The sequence below is a fragment of the Hemitrygon akajei genome, chromosome 7 (genome assembly GCF_048418815.1).
Source record: "Hemitrygon akajei chromosome 7, sHemAka1.3, whole genome shotgun sequence".
In the NCBI taxonomy this organism is placed as follows: Eukaryota; Metazoa; Chordata; class Chondrichthyes; order Myliobatiformes; family Dasyatidae; genus Hemitrygon; species Hemitrygon akajei.
In genome coordinates this window covers 23401253-23421757 of record NC_133130.1, presented here as the reverse complement: position 1 = coordinate 23421757, position 20505 = coordinate 23401253, and the positions used below count along the sequence as shown (strand labels likewise).

At 42.6% G+C, this 20505-nt stretch overlaps 1 protein-coding gene across 1 annotated transcript in view; it reads left to right on the top strand.

Moving 5' to 3' along the window:
• The window catches only part of riox1 (ribosomal oxygenase 1), a 93423-nt gene that overhangs the window by 31876 nt on the left and 41042 nt on the right, over positions 1-20505 (top strand). The window contains exons 5-9 of the mRNA XM_073050506.1: positions 2609-2722; positions 6550-6656; positions 9567-9674; positions 12492-12526; positions 12641-12819. Coding sequence (XP_072906607.1) covers positions 2609-2722; positions 6550-6656; positions 9567-9674; positions 12492-12526; positions 12641-12819 — 543 coding nt within the window. The remainder of the gene's footprint in view (positions 1-2608; positions 2723-6549; positions 6657-9566; positions 9675-12491; positions 12527-12640; positions 12820-20505) is intronic.

Sequence of the window (20505 nt, the reverse complement as noted above, 5' to 3'; positions counted from 1 at the left end):
GAGGAAAAACTTGATTCAAGTTGAACTTTTTCATAAAGTTTCGACATTTCTGCACTGCCACTCATACCGAATATTTTTACTTCCTAACTTCCCAAAAAAACAAGAACAAAGATTGAGCATTTTAAATTCTACATTACTATTTTAAAAAATTATTTATCTAGAAATGTAATCATGCCTACTTGTTGCCTGACCTGAAGTTGCCACACATAAAGCCTGGAAGCCTAGACTTGTGTAGACTGCATCACAATGGCCTTCTCTGCCATAGAATCCAAGGGTAGATGTTGACACCACAAATAGCAGAATAGAGGAAGGGACCATATTTGAAAGAAAGTGTCAAAGCTGGGGACGTGTTTCAAAAATATTCCAAGATTTTAAAAAGAATCATTAAAGGAATTTTTTAAAGTTAATTTTTTAAAAAGGTTAACCTAAACCAAAGCAGCATTTAAAAATGAATCATTAAAACAAAATAAATTTCAAGCAATAACTTGACCTTCTCTGCAGCCTCTCCATCTGTGTTTTGTAATCCATATTGAAATTAGCGAGGTTTCAGATCCTGCACCCAGGTCTTACCACAAAGAAGAAGAATGCCCTTAACTCTTGAGTGGAGTCATCGGGATGCCGTCATGATGATATTTTTCTAGCAGGCTTTCTTGTTTTTACGAGGCCGAGTTGCTAGCTCGATGCTCAACCCAGCACGATTGGAAAGCGTGCAAGGGAGCCGGCTGGATTCGAACTCGGGAACCTTCGCTCCGAAGTCTGGCACTGATGCCACTACGCCACCAGCCGGGTTCTTACCACAAAACCTGAGGCAATTTTCCAGCAGAATTTTGGGAATTCCTAACAAGATCCCTGGGGTCCAGTAGTGGGCTGAACTGATAGATCCATTTTCAAAATCTATCCGTAAATCCCAGAATACACAGAAATACAGGCAGGCACTTTAACTTGGATGTCAAGATTATGCAGACATGATCAAGAGATTCATTTGTTCAGACCAAACATCAGAAAGGGAAAGAAATGTAATCTAAGTGACTTTGACTGTGGTATGATTGTTGCTGGCAGATGGGGTAGTCTGAGTATCTCAGAAACTACTGATCTGGGATTTTCATGCACAACAGTCTCTAGAATTTACAGAAAATGGTGCAAAAAACAAAAAAAAACATTCAGTGAGTGGCAAACCTGTGGGTGAGAAATGCCTTGTTAATGAGAGGTCAGAGGAGAATGGCCAGACTGCTTCAGGTTGACAGGAAGGCGACATTAACTCGGATAACCACGTGTTGTGCAGAAGAGCATCTTTGATTGCACAACACATCGAAATTTGTTGTGGATGGGCTATAGCAGAAGACCATGAACATACACTCAGTGGCCACTTCATTAGGTACAGGATGTACCTACTACAGTACTGCTGGAGAGATCTATGCTACACGTTAAGTGTGCTTCATTGAATCGGTTCAAAAAGTGTTTATTCTGAGTTAACATATACATACACGATTCAACTTGACCACAAATTTCATGCAGAATGCAAATGGGTGTTCTAGAGGATAAATTATTTTGATGTGTTGCAAACAGATGGCTTATCTGCCAAGTGATTTCCTTAGAAAAAAAACTGCAGAGTGAAATACCTTACTTCTTCATGCATGAAGGAAGCAACTTTATTACACTGCTGAAAATGTTCTGAGTTCAGTATTTCCTGATGGCTTATCAGAATAAGGAGCAAGTTAATGAATTGTTCAACCTTGCTTCTCCATCCAGTTAGTTCATACACATCATTGCCAATTTCCTGTCTTTGTTCCAAGTCTCAACACCTTTAACAAAAATCGGTTGCTTTAGCCTGTGCAGCCTTTCAAGGGAAGTCTTCCAGATTTTTTTCTATGGGAGTGGAAGGAAGTACTTTGTTTTTAATCCTGAAGAGTTTAATTCTAATTTCAAGGTTAGCACCTCTTGTTTTTAATTATCCATCACCAGAAAAATGCTTGTTTGACCGGGGTGTCTAAGACTTGCACAGTACTGCACATCAACACAAAAAATACAGTAAGGGTAAGAAAGAAATCAAAAATGAGTAAGAATGCTAAGTGCAAGGCAAAATTCTATGAAATGGTAATGTTTCACATAAATGTGTGAATGCTAGGAGAGCATCAGCCATATATCTAGATAGATGTTATAATCTACAAGTGTACACATAATGATGTCGATGATGACAGGGTGACAGAGATAATAAGTAATCACGTTGGTTTTATACTACAAGTGGGAATAACAAAAGACGTTTAAAAGATATGACAGCATCTAAGTTACCAAATACAAATACTCACGTGACATTAATCACAGCGTACCCCAACTTTTCTCACCTCTCAATATTCTGGCAGTTTGCAGATTATAGCAAGCTTAAAGTGAGAGTTTTGCTTCTTTTATTTTTTATGTAGGGATTCAGTGCAAAACCTTATTTCGTTCTGTATACAGAGGGAAGGCTGCTTCCAGACAGAGACTCCAGCTGTAATGATTTAGAAATTCTACTGCCTCAGCATTTTGCACATCTGAGTTGGATGTGTGTCATCAGAGTGTTCATCTTTGTTTCAGAATCAATACTGATAAGTTCTCTTTTTTTATTTTCAAGGACGTTGTCAATTTTGAAGTAAACCTGGATGTAACAAGTTATTTTGATGGGGAAAAGGAAACACACACTCCTACTGGCAGGGCATTACCCGCAGTGGTGTGGGATTTCTATAAGGTAAGCTGCAGCTGCATTTACAGTGCTGGTCTGACAGTGGCTAAAACATTATTTCAAACTGGGCTGGAGATTTCAATACTTTTTCGCAGCTGTTAGAAATTCTGCATAGGTCTATGGATAAGGGATTTTTTTCATAAGTGGGTCGTATTTCGGAGTTAGTCATTTGTTTGGACTAACCAGATGGGAAATCTATAATATGAATTTTCAGCATTCTGGTCCATTGTGCATCTCCACAAGAAGTTTTTTTTTTCTCTGGAGTCACTTACTTCCTGGACAGTGAAAACTGCTAGTTATTAATGAAATGTAGCTCCGTAACGTTGATGGTCATCTACTGAAACCATATCTGGCTGTTCACCCTTCATATCCATGAGCGATTGTTGTTTCTTCTCTTGCGTATCAGTCATTTGGTATCAGTCAAGTCTGGCTGTTTTGTGCCATCTAAATTGACCAGGCAGGTAATTTCCAAGCTAGGAAATGGTTCCAAAATGACAAGTCAAAGTCAAAGTATATTTATCTCACCATATACTACCTTGAGATTCATTTTCTTGTAGACATTTACAGGAAAATAAAGAAATACAGTGGAATTCATGAAAAGCTAAACATGCCAAAGACTAACAAACAGCCATTGTGCAAATTGAGACAAAATGCAAATACAAAAATAAATAAGTAATGCTGAGAACTTCTTAAAAGTGGGTCTGTAGGTTGTGGAATCATTTCACAGTTGAGGTGAGTGAAGTTATCCATGCTGCTTCAGAGGACTGTTAAGTGTAGAGTAATACCTGTTCCTGAACCAGGTGATGTGGGACCGAAGGCTCTTGTACCTCCTGCCCGATGGAAGTAGTGAGAAGAGACCATTGCCTAAATATCGACTTCCTTGCAAAGTCATAACTCGCAATCCCACAGCCTGTTTCCTCATGGTTCAGGAGTCCGGTGGTTGTAGGGTGACTGCTCACGAACCTGGTGGTGTGGACCTGAGGCTCCTGTACCTCCCACCAAATGGTAGTAGCAAGAAGAGAGCATGGCCTGGATGGTGAGGGTCCTTGATAGATGCTGCTTTCTTGTGGCACCCCTCCTTGTAGATGTACTCAATTATACTGAGGGCTTTGCCTGTGATGAACTGGCTGATATCCACCACTTTCTGTAGACATTTCTGTTCCTGGTCATCGGTGTTTCCATACCAGGCAGTGATGCAACCAGACAGGATGCTCTCCATGGGCATCTGTAGAAGCTTTTCCACGTTTTGGATGACATGCCAAATCTGCGTCAATTTCTAAGAAAGTAGAGTAGAAATAGTGGTGGAGTGGCAAATGGATCCAAAATTGGCTTGGTAGCAGGCAGAGGGTAATGATGGATTGGCATTTTTCTGATAGGAAATATGTAATAAATGGTGAATTGCGGGGACTGGTGCTGCGAGCATTCTTTTTGTAATGTATGGATGAGAGTATAAATGGTCTGATTAGTGGTTTGCGGATGACAAAGTAGAGGAGCCATGGATAACATAGGAGGTTGTCTAAGTATACAGCAGTACATAGATCAGCTGGACATTTGGCTAGAGTGGTGGCATATTGAATTTAATCCAGACAACTGTGAAGTAATGCACTTTGGAAGGCATGTTCTGGTAAGATTTATAGAGTAAATGGCGGGAACTTTAGGAACATTGATCTACAGAGGGACCTTAAAGTGCACAGGAAGTCTGTAACCTACTGAAAGTGACGACATATGGATAGGGTAGTGAGGGAGGCATTTGGTAAGCTTGACTTGATTGGTTGGGACTTTAAGTAGAAGAGCCGGGATAACGTGCCGCATCGGAACCAAACATTGGTTAGATCACTTTTGCTGTATTGTGTACAGTATGGGGTCACCACACTGCAGGAAGGATGTGACAGTGCAGAAGAAAGTTCAAATGATTGAATTTAATATCAGAGAATGTGAACAGTGTACGACATAAAGTTCTTACTCTTCGCAGACTTTCATGAAACAAGAAACCCCAAAGAATGAAGGATAGAAACCCCCTCCCCTCTTACACACAAGCAACAGTAAAAGCATTGACCCCCTCCTCTCCACTTGTGCCAGCGGAAGCATCGACCCCCCCCACCCCCCTCACCATCTAGCAATAGTAAACCCCCCCCCCCCAAAGAGACCTTGATAAAGAGTCCATCAAAAACTGCAGACAATCCCAGCACTTCCGTATCTCAGACAGGCTCTCTCTCACCAACAAGGGAGGGAGAAGTCACTCCTGCATCAGCAAGAGCAGAGAGCAGCAGCTCACTGTTCCGATGTTATAATCTTTCCATGTCACTTCTCCCGAATTGAAGACCGACGGGCTGTCGCTCTTCATCAAAAGAGAGAGAGTGGGAGCACGGCTATCACTCGAATACCTGGTCCTCCTTCCGACAGCAGCACACGCCACCTGCTGTCCTGACGTTCCTGTCTCCCACAATGTTTCAGTCAGCGAAATCGGGACGTCCACAGGGCCGCTCCCCGAAGTCGCACGTCTTCCAGGCTGTTCCTGGAGATAGTAAAGCGCCAGGCCGCAACAGCCGGTGCAAAGACTCGCTGCTCGTGAAGAACCATACTTTGAGCTGTAGGTCAAGGTCACCAGTGTGTTGCCTGGAATGGAGGGTTGTAGCTATAAGGAGAGTTTGGAAAAGATGGATTTATTTTCACTGGAATGTAGAAGGCCGAGAGGTGATCTTATAGTTTACAAAACAATAATAGGCCTAGATAGGATAGATATTGTCTGTTACCAAAGGCAAGGGAATCTAGAGCAGAGGCAAATACAATTACAATGTTTAAAAGGCATTTAGATAGTTACTTGGATAGCAAAAGCATAGAGGGATATGGGCCCAATGGAAGTAAATGGGATTTTCGTAGAAAGGCATCATATGTCGGCATGGATAAGGTGAGCCAATAGAACTTTATTGTCATTGCTCACAACAGGATTGTGGGGCTACTCTGGTCCATGCAATGTATAATGCGTGTGGTATGGCTTAATTTAAAAGAAAGCGCATTTACATGCAACGAGTGACTTCGATAGCCATAACACTCAAAGGCCAATGGCAAGCCGTGGTGAAGCGTTAATCACATGCTCAGCAGCCCTTGGAAAGAAGCCGTTTTTCACTCTTATTGCCTTGGCTAAGATGTTTCCGTATCTCCTACCAGAAGGCAGGAGATTGAACAGACAGTGCCCGGGATGGGATGGGCATTTAATAATATTACAGACGTGCTGTAGGTATCAAGAATTATAGGTTGTCTCCAGGTCCGGTAGTTGAGTTCCAGTGATATGGTGGGCCATCCGAATCACTGCACCTAAAGTACCACACTATCCTTTCATATGTCAGTATGCTCTCTGTCACACATCGATAAAAGTTGGCCAGTAATTTTTGGGGCAGAGCTTGTTTCTCTGCTGTATGATTTTATGATCCGTAAGTGTGCATTCGGTCAGGACAAGCAGTGCAGGAACTTGAGTCCCGGTAATGAAAAGTCACAGTTAATTCATTGAAATACTCAGGTTTCATTGTTAAATTAATTTCAGATGCATTTGTCTGCAATATGCTTTCTCTGATTGGCTTTTTTAGCTTGGAACATGGCTCTTTTATTTTTGTTAAAATTGAATTATTTGGTCATGTAAATTTTGAAGATTCTTCACCTGATGTGTTGTCATAAGTCATAATTGTTTGGAGCTCTATTAAGACCAAAGAAATGAGTTGCAAGTTTTAAATCCTGTTTTTAGTACAGTCCTTCCAAGTGCTCTCTGATTTGCAATGCAAATATGGTGTGAAAATTAATCAGAAATTTGCTAATTAAATTTGTGTTTCTGTTGGCAGAAAGGGTGTTCTTTGCGCTTGCTGAATCCTCAGGCCTTTTCTGGAACCGTTTGGAATGTGCTGTCTATTCTCCAGGAAGCTTTTGGAAGTATGGTTGGAGCTAATGCGTAAGTATCTGTATTTTTTGTTTTGTTCATAAGTGAGAGAGGTTCACTCCTGTACAAAATTGGCTAAATGGCAGGAATCCAAATCAGAATGAGCTGCCTTCACTGGCTAAAGGGAATACCATAGAATTCTTGTGTTCTTTATGACAGGAGAATGGATCTGAGAGGGTTAATGGATCAGCAGTGATGAAATGGGCAAATGCGAACGGCCAAGTGGCCTAATTCTGCTTCTATATCTTATGGTCTTGTATATCTTATGATAATAAAATCAGCCAGGATGGAATGATGGCGTAGACTCGATGGGCTAAATGGCCTAATTCTGCTCTTGTGTCTTTTGGTCTAGTTTCTCCTTGTTGTTTCTTTTCCTGTGAACACAATCATTAAATATTCTGCCCATCTGTGTTATCAATACAATGGGCATTTAGGAATATTCAGGTTTTTCTTTTGTTTCCTACTTCAGATTCCTGAATTCAGGATCGAAATGTTACTTATTAAATGAGGCTAAGACTTCAAGATAGATATTTATTTTCAAATTGTTTGAGGCATCTTGGACTGTTAGCAAGTTCAGCATAGGTTGTCCATCCCAACCTGCTGGTGGTGGCGTGACAACTTTGAACTGCTGTAATCCTTCCAGTGAAAGCATTTCCACAGTGAGATTGGGTAGAACTGCAGCACCATAAGACGTAGGAACAGAAATGGGCGATTCGGCTAATCAAGCCTGCTCTGCCACTGTATCATGGCTGATTTTATTACCCCTCTAACCCCATTCTCCTGCCTTCTCCCCATAACTTTTGATGCCCTTATTAATCAAGAAAACAACAGCCCTCTGTGGCAATCATTTGTCCAGAGTCACCACCCTTTGGCAAAAGAAATTCCTGCTCATCTCTGTTCTAAATAGACATGCTTCTATCCTGACGCTGTGCCCTCTGGTCCAAGACTCCCCCACTAAAGGAAAGAACCTCTCCACCTTTAGTCTATCTTAAGGTCCCCCATTGGTCCAGGTCAGCCCTGGATACTGCATCGTAGCTGTCTACGTATTGATACGCAAGCCAGGGCAGTACGATATGGAGAGCAAGCTGTTGCCATGGTGCAGGCTCTCCCTCTCCACGTAGCTGATCAATCCAAAGGAATGGCATAATCCAGTGCAGTTTTGTTCTAGCAGTGTTGCAGGAGTTGGAATTCAGCATTGACTCCAGCTCTGGATTTTTCCTCATGAAGCCTTCCCATTGAGTGGGTATCGCCACAAGGTAATGGAGGTTTGAGATCAGGGTTTTCCTTCCAGATTGAGCAGCCAACCACGGCTGATGAGCTCCATCTGCCCGAAACGACTGGTTTTAAGGCGCCTTTAGCCCTTCTCCTTTCAATGGAAACAGTTCCGCCATGCTTTGTAGCTCAGCCACATGTGAAGATCAAGAATTGCACTTGTTGTCAGAGGCAACTTGAGACGCACACAGTTGGGAGCATTTAAAAGATAATGGGAGCTTATCCCCATTAACACAACCAGTTGTAACAACCTGAAGAAACCCCATTCTCTCCTGGCAGCGCACACAAATTGTGGAGAAGCTCAGCAGGCCAGACAGCATCTGTGGAAAAGAGTAAAGAGTCGACGTTTCAGGCCGAGACCCTTCAGCAGGATCATTGAGTCCATTGTCCAGTGCCTTTACAGTGGTCCTATTTGTTGATATCATTTATGCTAATTGACAAATTATTAATAGGGAGGACTTGGCAAAGAAAAGGCAGTGAATTTCAAAGCTAGGATCTGGACTTCCTTTTTAGATTGTTATTTCCACAGCAATTCTTTGGCTTGAATGTTACTGGCTGCTTATTATTTAAACTCTTTAAAATCTTGTACTTAATCCTTTGGTTCTAAAACTATTGGTTAAGTGCTTTGGTCTTACATGATGTTTCCCTGTGACTTTAATAACTGAAGTTATTCCCAAAGTAGAAATAAATTCATTGTTTTATTTCTGATACGCTAGTTTATTTTATTACAATATAAAAATACTTTGGTAATTTGTATCACAGTATTTGGAATTCCCAATAGTCTCACTTTTGGCTTAGCTGGGTTCTATTCCCAACTTCACTACAATCACAAAGGGCCCAGTTCACACACTCTCGAGAAAGAGAAACACACTGGGACCCTATTCCCACACTCACTATAAACACACTGGGACCCCATTCCCACACTCACTGCAAACACACTGGGACCCCATTCCCACACTCACTGCAAACACACTGGGACCCCATTCCCACACTCACTGCAAACTCACTGGGACCCCATTCCCACACTCACTGCAAACACACTGGGACCCCATTCCCACACTCACTGCAAACACACTGGGACCCCATTCCCACACTCACTACAAACACACTGGGACCCCATTCCCACACTCACTGCAAACACACTGGGACCCCATTCCCGCACTCACTGCAAACACACTGGGACCCCATTCCCACACTCACTATAAACACACTGGGACCCCATTCCCTCACTCACTGCAAACACACTGGGACCCCATTCCCACACTCACTACAAACACACTGGGACCCCATTCCCACACTCACTGCAAACACACTGGACCCCGTTCCCTCACTCACTAGAAACACACTGGGACCCCGGTCCCACACTCACTAGAAACACACTGGGACCCCATTCCCTCACTCACTAGAAACACACTGGGACTCCATTCCCATACTAGTAGATAAGAAATTTTTAGCCTTGCTTTAATTCAATACAATTCTATAATCTCTTGATCGTTATATTCTGTGAGCACTTGTCAAGCTCTTACTGATTTTGTTGTATAAGAAATTCTTATCCGTTTATCATCTCCAAAGCTGCCAAATTGAGTTGGAATGTCAAACCTTCGGTTTATCACAGTGATATTTTGATGTGCACTTTGTTGTCTTCTGAAGTTATCTAACTCCTCCTGGGAACCAGGGATTTGCACCACACTATGACGATATCGAAGCGTTCGTCATTCAGCTGGAAGGAGTGAAGCGCTGGCGCGTCTATGACCCTAAGTATGTAATACAATCTGTTTCTGTGTGATACTGTCTGCTCCTTAGACTTACCTCAGGTCTGCTACGTTCCTACATTGCAATTAAACCTTTCTGCTTTGTTTGACCAGCTCTCAGCAAATCGTATCATTGGATGGAAGTTAATGGAAAATGCCCTATGACTGAAGGAAATTTCACACTTTCACCAGTCAAATAATATCTTATGCTAAGTACTGAGGGTTAATTCAAACATGTGGACTTACATAGACACAAGCAGTCGGTTGCTGATGGGAGCATAAAAATCTTTGTGAGCGAAGGATGTTGGAAAAAACATTCTTAATGCACTTTAAGAGCATGAACCCTGCACTTGCAGTCCTCCCAGTGCCATGGGAAGAAAATGATGAATTAGGCTTCTCTCTTCTTAATTGGAGGGGTGTTGACCCACTGAGATCCCCCCGTGGACTGGTTTTTGCTTTCCCAGTCACCTCGCTTATCTAATGACAACATGACACTGCACAGTTCAGGCAATCATTTAGGTGTCCTCTGTTCTTCATTGCCATCCATGGAGTGATGTGGTGTAGCTCACTTTGTACAGTATGGTCAGCTTCTGTCTCACTGTTATAGGACTCCTGAACGGACCTCTTCTGCAATATAGCCGAGCTCTAGATTGATTGATTTATTGAGATGCAGTGCGGAGTAGTCCTTTCCTGCCCCTCGAGCCACACTGATCAAGTTGCATCAGTTTAACCCTAGCCTAATCACAGACAAACTTCAATGTTCAATTAACCTACCAACTGGTATGTCTTTACTCAGTGGGAGGAATCGCGCACAGTCAATCTTCTTACAGACAACAGTGAGATTTGAGCCTAGGTCACCTGTACTGTAAAGCATTGTGCTAACTACGACGCTACCGTGCCCGTTGACTCTCTCTGTAACTACAACACTATATTACCTCGTTATGATCTTGCACTTTATTGTTTGCCTGTGTTGCCCTTTCTCTGTAGCTGCTATACTTTATTCTTCATTGTTTTTGTACTTTTGTTGTTTAATCTGTATGAACAGTATGCAAGACAATCTTGGTACATGTGACACTAATAATCTAATTCCATATTCCACATTTGGCATTGTTTTTCTTTTGTACTTTCTCAATGTACTTATAAGTGAAATGATCTCTCTGATGGCCAGCAAGTAAAAGCTTGTCTCTGTACATATGACATTAATAAACTAATTGCTATTGTAGAACATATCGACCTGAAAAATATTTTTGTTTTCCTCCAGAAAATTCCTGACTTTTTATGCTCAGTTTCATTCACTCTAATAGAAAGGGGTCTCATATCCTAAAGAATATGGAGTTCAACCCAGATAAGTGTGAAGTGGTTCATTTTGGTAGGTCAACTATGATGGCAGAATATAGAATTAATGGTAAGACTCTTGGCAGTGTGGAGGATCAGAGGGATCTTGGGGTCTGAGTCCATAGGACACTCAAAGCAGCTGTGCAGGTTGACTCTGTGGTTAAGAAGGCGTACAGTGTATTGGCCTTCATCAACCACGGAATTGAATTTGGGAGCCGAGAGGTAATGTTGCAGCTATATAGGACCCTGGTCAGACCCCACTTGGAGTACTGTGCTCAGTTCTGGTCGTCTCACTACAAGAAGGATGTGGAAGCCATAGAAAGGGTGCAGAGGAGATTTACAAGGATGTTGCCTGGATTGGGGAGCATGTCTTATGAGAATAGGTTGAGTGAACTCGGCCTATTCTCCTTGGAGCGACGGAGGATGAGAGGTAACCTGATACAGGTGTACAAGATGATGAGAGGCATTGATCGTGTGGATAGTCAGAGACTTTTTCCCAGGGCTGAAATGGCTGCCACAAGAGGGCACAGGTTTAAGGTGCATGGATGTAGGTACAGAGGAAATGCCAGGGTTAAGTTTTTTTATGCGGAGAGTGGTGAGTGCGTGGAATGGGATGCCAGTGACAGTGGTGGAGGCGGATATGATAGGGTCTTTTAAGAGACTTTTGGATAGGTACATGGAGCTTAGAAAAATAGAGGGCTATGAGTAACCTTAGTAATTCCTACGGTAGGGATGTGTTCGGCACAACTTTGTGGGCCGAAGGGCCTGTATTGTGCTGTAAGTTTTTTATGTTTCTCTGTTTTAGTATTCAGAATCAGGTTTATTATCATTGATGTATGTCGTGAAATGTTTTGTTTTACTGATGGCAGAGAGGAAGAAGCTGTTCCTAAAATATTGATTGTGGGTCTTTGAGCTCCTAAACCACCTCGCTGATGGTTACATTGAGCAAAGGACAGTGCACAATGGTGAGGTCCTTAATGATAGATGCCGTCTACTTGAGGCACGGCCTCTTAGCGAAGTCCTTGAAGGAGTCACGGGCTCTTCCCGTGATGAAGATTTCTTCTTTGAGAGATACAGCACGATAACAGGCCCCTTCCAACCCTGCGCACCCATGGCGCCCAATTGTACCCATGTGACCAATTAACCTACTAACCCGTATGTCTTTGGAAGGTGTGAGGAAACCGGAACATTGTAAGCTCCTTACAGTCTGCGGCAGAATTGAACCGAAGGGTGTTACGCTAACCATCATGCTAATGTGCTGCCCATACTTCAGTCTACTTTGGCATAGCTCTAATGAGAGGTCATCAGTCTGAAGATTTTCCCTGTTACCCTGTCCGCATATGCTGAATATTTCTAGCATTTTTATTTTTGTGTTGCTTTTCTAGCATGTACAGTGCTGTGTTCAATTACTTCATTATGTTAACTTACTTTATTTCTGCTGCATTAACAAAGTATTTTGGTGCCAAAATCTGTTCAATTGTATTCACAGATCAGCTGAAGAAGTTCTTCCTAGTGTTTCAAGCCGTAAGTACCTTCAGAAAGTTGTATTCTGTTTATTTTAATGTATTACGGAGTCATTTTGTACTGTATAATGAGCATCTGAAGCAGGAGTAATTGTGTCTCCTTGTGCCGGCTCAGGTAACTTTAGTCAGCAGGAATTGGGTGATCCCATTATGGAAACCTTACTGGAGGCTGGAGACATGCTGTATTTCCCAAGAGGCTTTATCCACCAAGCAGATTGCACACCAGACACACATTCGCTCCACATCACCATGTCAACTTACCAGAAGAACTCATGGGGAGATGTGCTACGTAAAGTAGGTGGATATTTCTGATATTTATTCAGAAATGTTGCTTACAGGTGTTTTTTTCCCCCAAATAATCCTGTTCCTCCAAGAACTCCACATTTCCTCTATTTTGCAGCAAACCAGTCAGTAATCACCCTCTGGAGTGATAATGACCTGTCGGTGAATTTTAGAATCAGAGTCAGGTTTAATATCACTGACATACGTTGTGAAACTTGTTAATGTGGCAGCAGTACATTGCAATACAGTAAAAAGTGTGTGTACATATATAAGTTAAATTAAGTAGTGCAAAAAGATAAAGAAGAGTAGTGAAGTAGTGTTTGTGAGTTTAATGTCCATTCAGAAATCTGGTGGCAGAGTGGAAGAAGTTATTCTTGAATCATTGAGTACACACTATAGGCTTGAGATTGTTAATCCATTTTAGGTTGAATGGTACCTTGTTGAAGAGGTGTCTCCTTTTCCTCAACAATTGCTCCCTTAAGAAAGCAGATTGCAGGCAGGCTCCATCATTTATTGGAATTACCAATAATGGATGTCCAAATGACTTCAGGTTCAGTTCTTCATCTGTGATAAGTTCAGTGGAAGCCTGACCACAAGTGACATACAACCACTGATCAAGTTCGTGAGTTGCAAATGCTGACCATTGAATCTTGGTTTTTTTCCATGTATAGTGCTAGACAAGCCATTCAGCCCACGTAATTATGCCATTCTTGATGGCAATTTATACCAAATGATCTGTATTCCATGTCCCTCCATTCGCTTCATATTCATGTGTCTACTTCAAAGTACAAAATAAATGTATTATTGAAGTACACATATGTCACCATATACAACCCTGAGATTCAGTAAATCCAGTTGCAGTTAACAGAATCAATAAAGATCACACCAGCTGGGCAAACAAGTGCAAAAGACAACAAACTGGGCAAGAACATAAGATGAAGAGTCCGTGAAAGTGAGTCCATGGATTGTGGGAACCTTTCAGTGGTGTCGGAAAATAAGACCGTAAGACATCAGTGCAGAATTAGGCCATTCAGCCCATCGAGTCCGTCCGCCATTTCATCGTGGCTGATCCCGGAACCCATTCAACCCCGTACGCCTGCCCCCTCACTGTATCTCTTGATGCCCCGACTAATCAGAAATCTTATCAACTTCCGCTTTAAATATATCCACGGACTTGGCCTCCACTGCGGTCTGTGGCAGAGCATTCCACAGATTCACCATTCTTTGGCTAAAAGAATTCCTCCTTACCTCTGTTCTAAAAGGTCGCCCCTCAATTCTGAGGCTGTGCCCTCTAGTTCTGGGTATTCCCACCAGAGGGAACATCCTCCCCACATCCACTTTATCTGGTCCTTTCAACATTCGGTAGGTTCCAATGAGATCCCCACACATTCTTCTAAATTCCAGTGAGTCCAGACGCAAAGTTGCCAATCGCTCCTCATAAATTAACCCCTTCATTCCCGGAATCATACACGTGAACCTCCTCTGGATTCTCTCCAATGACAACACATCCTTTCTGAGATAAAGGGCCAAAAACTGTTGACGATACCTTTGGTGCGGCTTGCCTAGTGTCTTATAAAACTTCTAAATTATCAGCTTGTTTTATATTCTACTGCTCTTGAAATAAGTGCCAACATTGCATTTGCCTTCTTTACCACAGACTCAACCTGTAAATTAACCTTCTGGAAGTCTTGCATGAGGACTCCCTAGTCACTTTGCACCCCTGATGTTTGAACCTTCTCCCTATTTAGATAATAGTCTGCACTATTGTTTTTTTATCAAAATGCATTATCATACGTTTCCCAGCACTATATCCCATCTGCCACTTTTTTGCCCATTCTTCCAATCTGTCCAAGTCCTGCTGCAATTGCATTGCTTCCTCAGCACCAACCACCCCTCCACCCATCTTTGTATAATCCGTAAACTTTGCCACAAAGCCATCAATTCTATGATCTAAATCATTAGCAAACAATGTGAGAAGAACACCAGTAGTCACTGGCAGCCAACCAGAAAAGGCTTCCTTTATTCCCACTCACTGCCTCCTGCCTGTCAGCAGTTCCTCTATCCATGCCAGTATATTTCCTGCAACACCATAGGAGTTTATCTTGTTAAGCAGCCTCGTGGTGCACCTTTTCAAATGCTTTCAGAAAATCCAAGTAAATGACATTCACTGCCTCTCCTTTGTCTATCCTGTTTGTTACTTCCTTGGAGACTTCTAACAGATTTGTCAGGCAAGATTTCTCTTTAGAGAAACCATGCTGACTTCGACTTATTTTATCTTTAGTCTCCAAGTACCTAAAAACCTCGTCCTTAATAATAGACTCCAACACTTTCCCAAACCACCGAGGTTAAGTTAACTGGCCTGTGATTTCCTCACTTCTTAAAGAGAGGAGTGACATTTGCAATTATCTAGTCCTCCATGCCAGAATCAAGTGATTCTTGAAAGATTATGACCAATGCGCCTGTTATCTCTTCAGCAACCTCTCTCAGGACTCTGGGATGTAGTCCATCTGGTCCAGGTGACTTATCCACCTTAAGATCTTTCAGTTTGCCCAGCACTTTTTCCTTTGTAATAGCAATGGCACTCACTCCTGCTCCCTAACACTCCTGGATCTCTGGCATACAGCTAGTGTCTTCCACAGTAAAGACTGAAGCAAAGTACTTATTAAGTTCATATGTCATTTCTTTGTCCCCCATTACTACCTACCAGCATCATTTTCCAGTGGTCCAATATCAACTCTCACCTGCCTTTTACTCTTTATTTAACTGAAAAAAATCTTTCAGTATCCTGCTTTATATTATCAGCTAGTTTGCCCTCATATTTCATAAAAACATAGAAATCTACAGCACATTACAGGCCATTCGGCCCCCAATGTTGTGCTGATCATGTAACCTACTGTAGAAATTGCCTAGAATTTCCCTATGCATAGTCCTCTATTTTTCTAAACTCCATGTACCTATCTTCGAATCTTTAAAAGACCCTATTGCATCCACCTCTACCACCTTCACTGGCAGTGCATTCCACGCACTCACCACTCTCTGTGTGGAAAAACTTGCATCTACCATCTCCCTTGTACCTGCTTCCAAGCACCTTAAAACTGTGCCCCCTTGTGTTAGTCATTTCAGCCCTGGGGGGAAAAAGCCTCTAACTATCCACATGATCAATGCCTGTCTTCATCTTATACACCTCTATCAGGTCACCTCTCACACTTCGTCGCTCCAAGGAAAAAAGGCCAAGTTCACTCAACCTATTCTCATAGTTCATGTTTTCCCTTCTTATAGCTTTTTTAGTTGCCTTTTGTTGGATTTTAGAATCTTCCCAATCATCCACCTTCCCATTCACCTTTGCTACCTTATATTCCCTTCCTTGGCTCTTATGCAGTCCCTTGTCAGCCACGGTTGCCTAACCCTACCGTTAGAGAACAACTTCCCATATCTATCCTGTGCCTTGTGAACAATTCCCAGAAATTTCAGCCACCTCTGTTCTGCCGTCATCCCCGCCAGTGTACCCCATCCAGTGCACCTCGGCAAGTTCCTCTCCCCTGCCTTTGTAATTCCCTTTATTCCATAATGATACTGATACATGTGACTCACGCTTCTCCCTCTCAAACTGCAGTATGAATTCACTCATATTATGATCACTGCCGTCTAAGGATTCCTTTATATTAAGCTGACTAATAAGATCTGAGTTATTATACCACACCCAATCTAAAACAGCCTTTCCCATAGTAGGCTTGAGCACAAGCTGCTCTTAAAAAGTCACCACGTAGGCATTCAGCAAATTCTCTTTAATGCAATCCAACACCAAGCTGATTTTCCCAATCCCCTTGCATATTGAAGTCCCCCATTACAATTGTGACATTACCCTTATTACATGCCCTTTCCAGCTCCCTCTGCAATCTCAACCCCACATCTTGGTTACTATTTGGAGGCTTTTGTATGACTCCCATAATGGTTTTTTTACCCTTGCAATTTCTTAACTTAGCCCACAAAGATTTGACATTCTTTGACCCTATGTCACCTCTTTCTAAAGATGTAATTCCATCACTCACCAATAAAGCCACACCACTGCCTGTGCCTGCTTGCCTGTCCTTTCGATTCAAAGTATATCCTGTGATTTTAATATCCCAACTATGGCCTTCTTTCAGCCACGACTCAATGAAGCCCACAGTGTCATACCAATCAGTCTCTAATTGTGCCACGAGTTCGTCCATCTTATTCCAAATGCTATGTGCATTTAAATACAACACCTTCAGTCCTGTGTTCTTTTGAATTTTGCCTCTGTGGTACAACACTCTTTGCTCTGTAAAACCTTGTAAACCTGATTGCTCATCCTCGGATCTATCATGCTGGTTCCCATCCCCCTGCCATATTAGTTTAGACCACTCCCAACAGCGCATGTAAACCTGCCCACAAGAATATTGGTCCCTCTCAGAGTGAAGGACCATGTTGAGTGAAGTAACGTAGAACATAGTTCAGCACAGGAACAAGCCCTTCAGCCCACATTGTTGTGCTGAACCAGCTAAAAGGTAAATCAAAAACCCCTAAAGCTAATCCTCCTACCTATACAATGTCCATATCCCTCCGTTTTCCTGGCATCCATGTGCCTATCAAGACGTCTCTTAAGAGCCTCTAATGTACTTGCTTCTACCACCATACCAGGCAGCGCATTCCATGCATCCATGACTCTCTGAGTAAAAAACTTACCTCTCACATCCCTTTTGAACCTAACCCCCCTCTCCAATGCATGCCCTCTGCATTAGACATGGCTCCCCTGGGAAAGAGACATCCCAGACAACTCCGTCCATACCTCCCATAATCTTGTAAACCTGCATCAGATCTTCCCTCAGCATCTGCCACTCAAGAGGAAGCAACTCAAGTTTATCCAGCCTCTTGTGATAGCGCATGCCCTCTAAACCAGGCAGCATCCTGGCAAATCTCTTCTGCACCCTTTCCAAAGCCTCAAACATCCTTCTTATAGTGGGGTGACCAGAACTATGCAATACTCCAGATGTGGCCTAACTAGAGTTTTATAAAGTTGAAACATAGCCTCTTGACATTTGAGCTCAGTTCCTCCACTAACAAAAGCAAGCATTCCATAAGCCTTCTTAACTACCCTATCAAACTGTGTCGCCGCTTTCATGGAGCTAAGGATCTTGCCCTTGTCTCCTTGCATTTGCCCTACCGAGGGCAACACCTCATATTTATCTGGGATAAACTCCACCTGCCATTTTTCTGCCCTGTCTGCGACTGATCTTTTTAGCACTGTATTCTTTGCCAGTCTCCTACCTACACCACCCACTGCTCCACCAGTCTTGGTATCATCTGCAAACCTACTGACCCCACCCGTCTACGTTTTCATCCAGATAATTTGTAAACGTCACAAACAGCAGAAGTCCGAGTACAGATCCCTGTGGAACACCACTAATCACAGAGCTTCCATTTGAGTGACTCCCTACAACCACTACCCTCTGCCTTTTATGCGCAAGCCAGTTCTGAATCCAAACAGCAACTTCGCCATAGACCCTATGCATCTTAATCTTCTGGAATAGCCTCCCATTTGTCAAATGCCTACTAAAATCCATGGAGACAACAATCAGTGTTCTACCCTTATCAATCTCTCTCATCACCTTGTCAAAAAAACTCAATCAAGTTGGTGAGACACAAACTGCCCCACACAAAGTCATGCTGGCTCTCCCCTTGGTTCAAGAGCCTGTTGGCTGAGGGGTAGTAACTGTTCTTGAACCTGATTGTGTGAATACTGAGGCCCCTGTAAATTCTTCCTGATGGCAGCAGTCTATTTAAAAACCTTTTTAAAAAATGTTAATATAACTTGGAAGGTACACTTGTTATTGCCTCTGTAATGTCATCCCCTTTGTATCCTACGCTATGGCGAATGAAGTCCTGGCCTGCCCAGCTTCTTCCTGTCACTCAAGCAACATTCCAGCAACAAGTCCAGGCAACGTTCTCCTCGATCTTTGCACTCTTTCCAGTTCTGTGAAGTAGTTCCTCTAACAGAGTGACTAAAACTGTAACAGTATTCCAAGTTATGTCCTAACATCTACGTTTGCCTGTCCACCTGTAAGGCCACAACTTCGTATCACCTTCCCCTAGTTTCCACCATTATCAACACAGTCATCCCTCTGTATCCACGGGGGACTGTCTCCAGGAACCCCCCCGGATACCAAAATCCGTGGATGCTCAAGTCCCTTATATAAAATGGCGTGTTATTTGCATATAACCTACACAGATCCTCCCATATACTTTAAATCATCTCTAGATTACTTATAATACCTAATACAATGTAAATAGTTGTTATACTGTATTGTTTAGAGCTGGGGTCCCCAACATTTTTTGTACCCCGGACCGGTTTAATATTGACAATATTCTTGCCGATCGGCTAACGGGGAGAGGAGGTGTTAATCACGACTGGAATGTAGGTGATAAGTCAACTAGAAGTCACTTATAAGTGGCTAATACACTCAATTTTATTTCTAAAAGTGTTTATCTAATGAATTTACTATTAAACACACAGCGCATATTTTCCTTGCATGAATATAGTGATGTCGATTATAAGTCACTTACAAGTCAATAGCGTCATAACATTTTAAGTAGCGTTTGGATATTAAACACACAGCACATATTTTCCTTGTATGAACATATAAAATCATTGCAACACACCAATATTGCTGAATCAGTGGGAGCCCTGGGCTTGTTTCCCTGCAACAAGACGGTCCCATCGAGGAGTGATGGGAGACAGCGATACTCAAAAGGGGTTCCTTATGTCCAATCGATGCCACAATTTAGTTTTTGTTGCATTCATTGCAGAAAAGCCCGCTTCGCAGAGATATGATGTTGGAAATGGAAACAATGTTTTCAGTGCTTTCGTGGCTACCTCAGGATATTCTGCTTTGACTTTGATCCAGAATGCCGGCAGAGATGTTATGTCTAACATACTTTTCAGCTCACCGTCATTTGCAAGCTCGAGGAGTTGATGATCTTCCCGCATTGACATGGATGATTCACCAGGGACGTTTACAAATGGGTCACAGACCCATTCCCTTGCACGTCTTGGGTCATTTGCGATTGGGAAGTAACGCTCAAATTCTGTCGACAGCGAAGATAGGTGATCGCGCACCAGCTGTGAGAAGGACGGTGCAGCCTCAGTCTCTCCCAAAATCCCAGCTAATGTTAGGAACATGTCAAATATGCCCCTGTCCACTTGCCATCCCCACAGTTCTAGTTTGGCTTTGAAAGCAGACACTTTATCTGCCAACTTGAAGACAGTTGTCATTCTCCCCTGAAGTGACAAATTGAGTTCATTGAGTAGATTGAAGATGTCACACAGATAGGCGAGTTTTGCTATCCACTCCTCGTCACTGAAGTGTGCTGCCAGTGGTGACTTTTTTCCTGAAAGAAATCTCTGTAGCGGCTCTCTTAACTCAAAAACCCTGGCTAGGGGTCTCCCCCTCGATAGCCACCTGACTTCAGTGTGAAAGAGAAGGCGTTTGTGCTCTGCATCCATTTCCTCGCAAAGCTGCTCAAACAGACGTGAGTTAAGGGCTTTTGCTTTGATGTGATTGATAACTTCAACAACGTCACTCAATATGCTGTTAAGATTAGGTGACACTTTTCGGCTAGTCAGCATTTCCCTGTGTATGACACAGTGTGTAGACTGGCATTCAGGAGCAACCTCTTTGA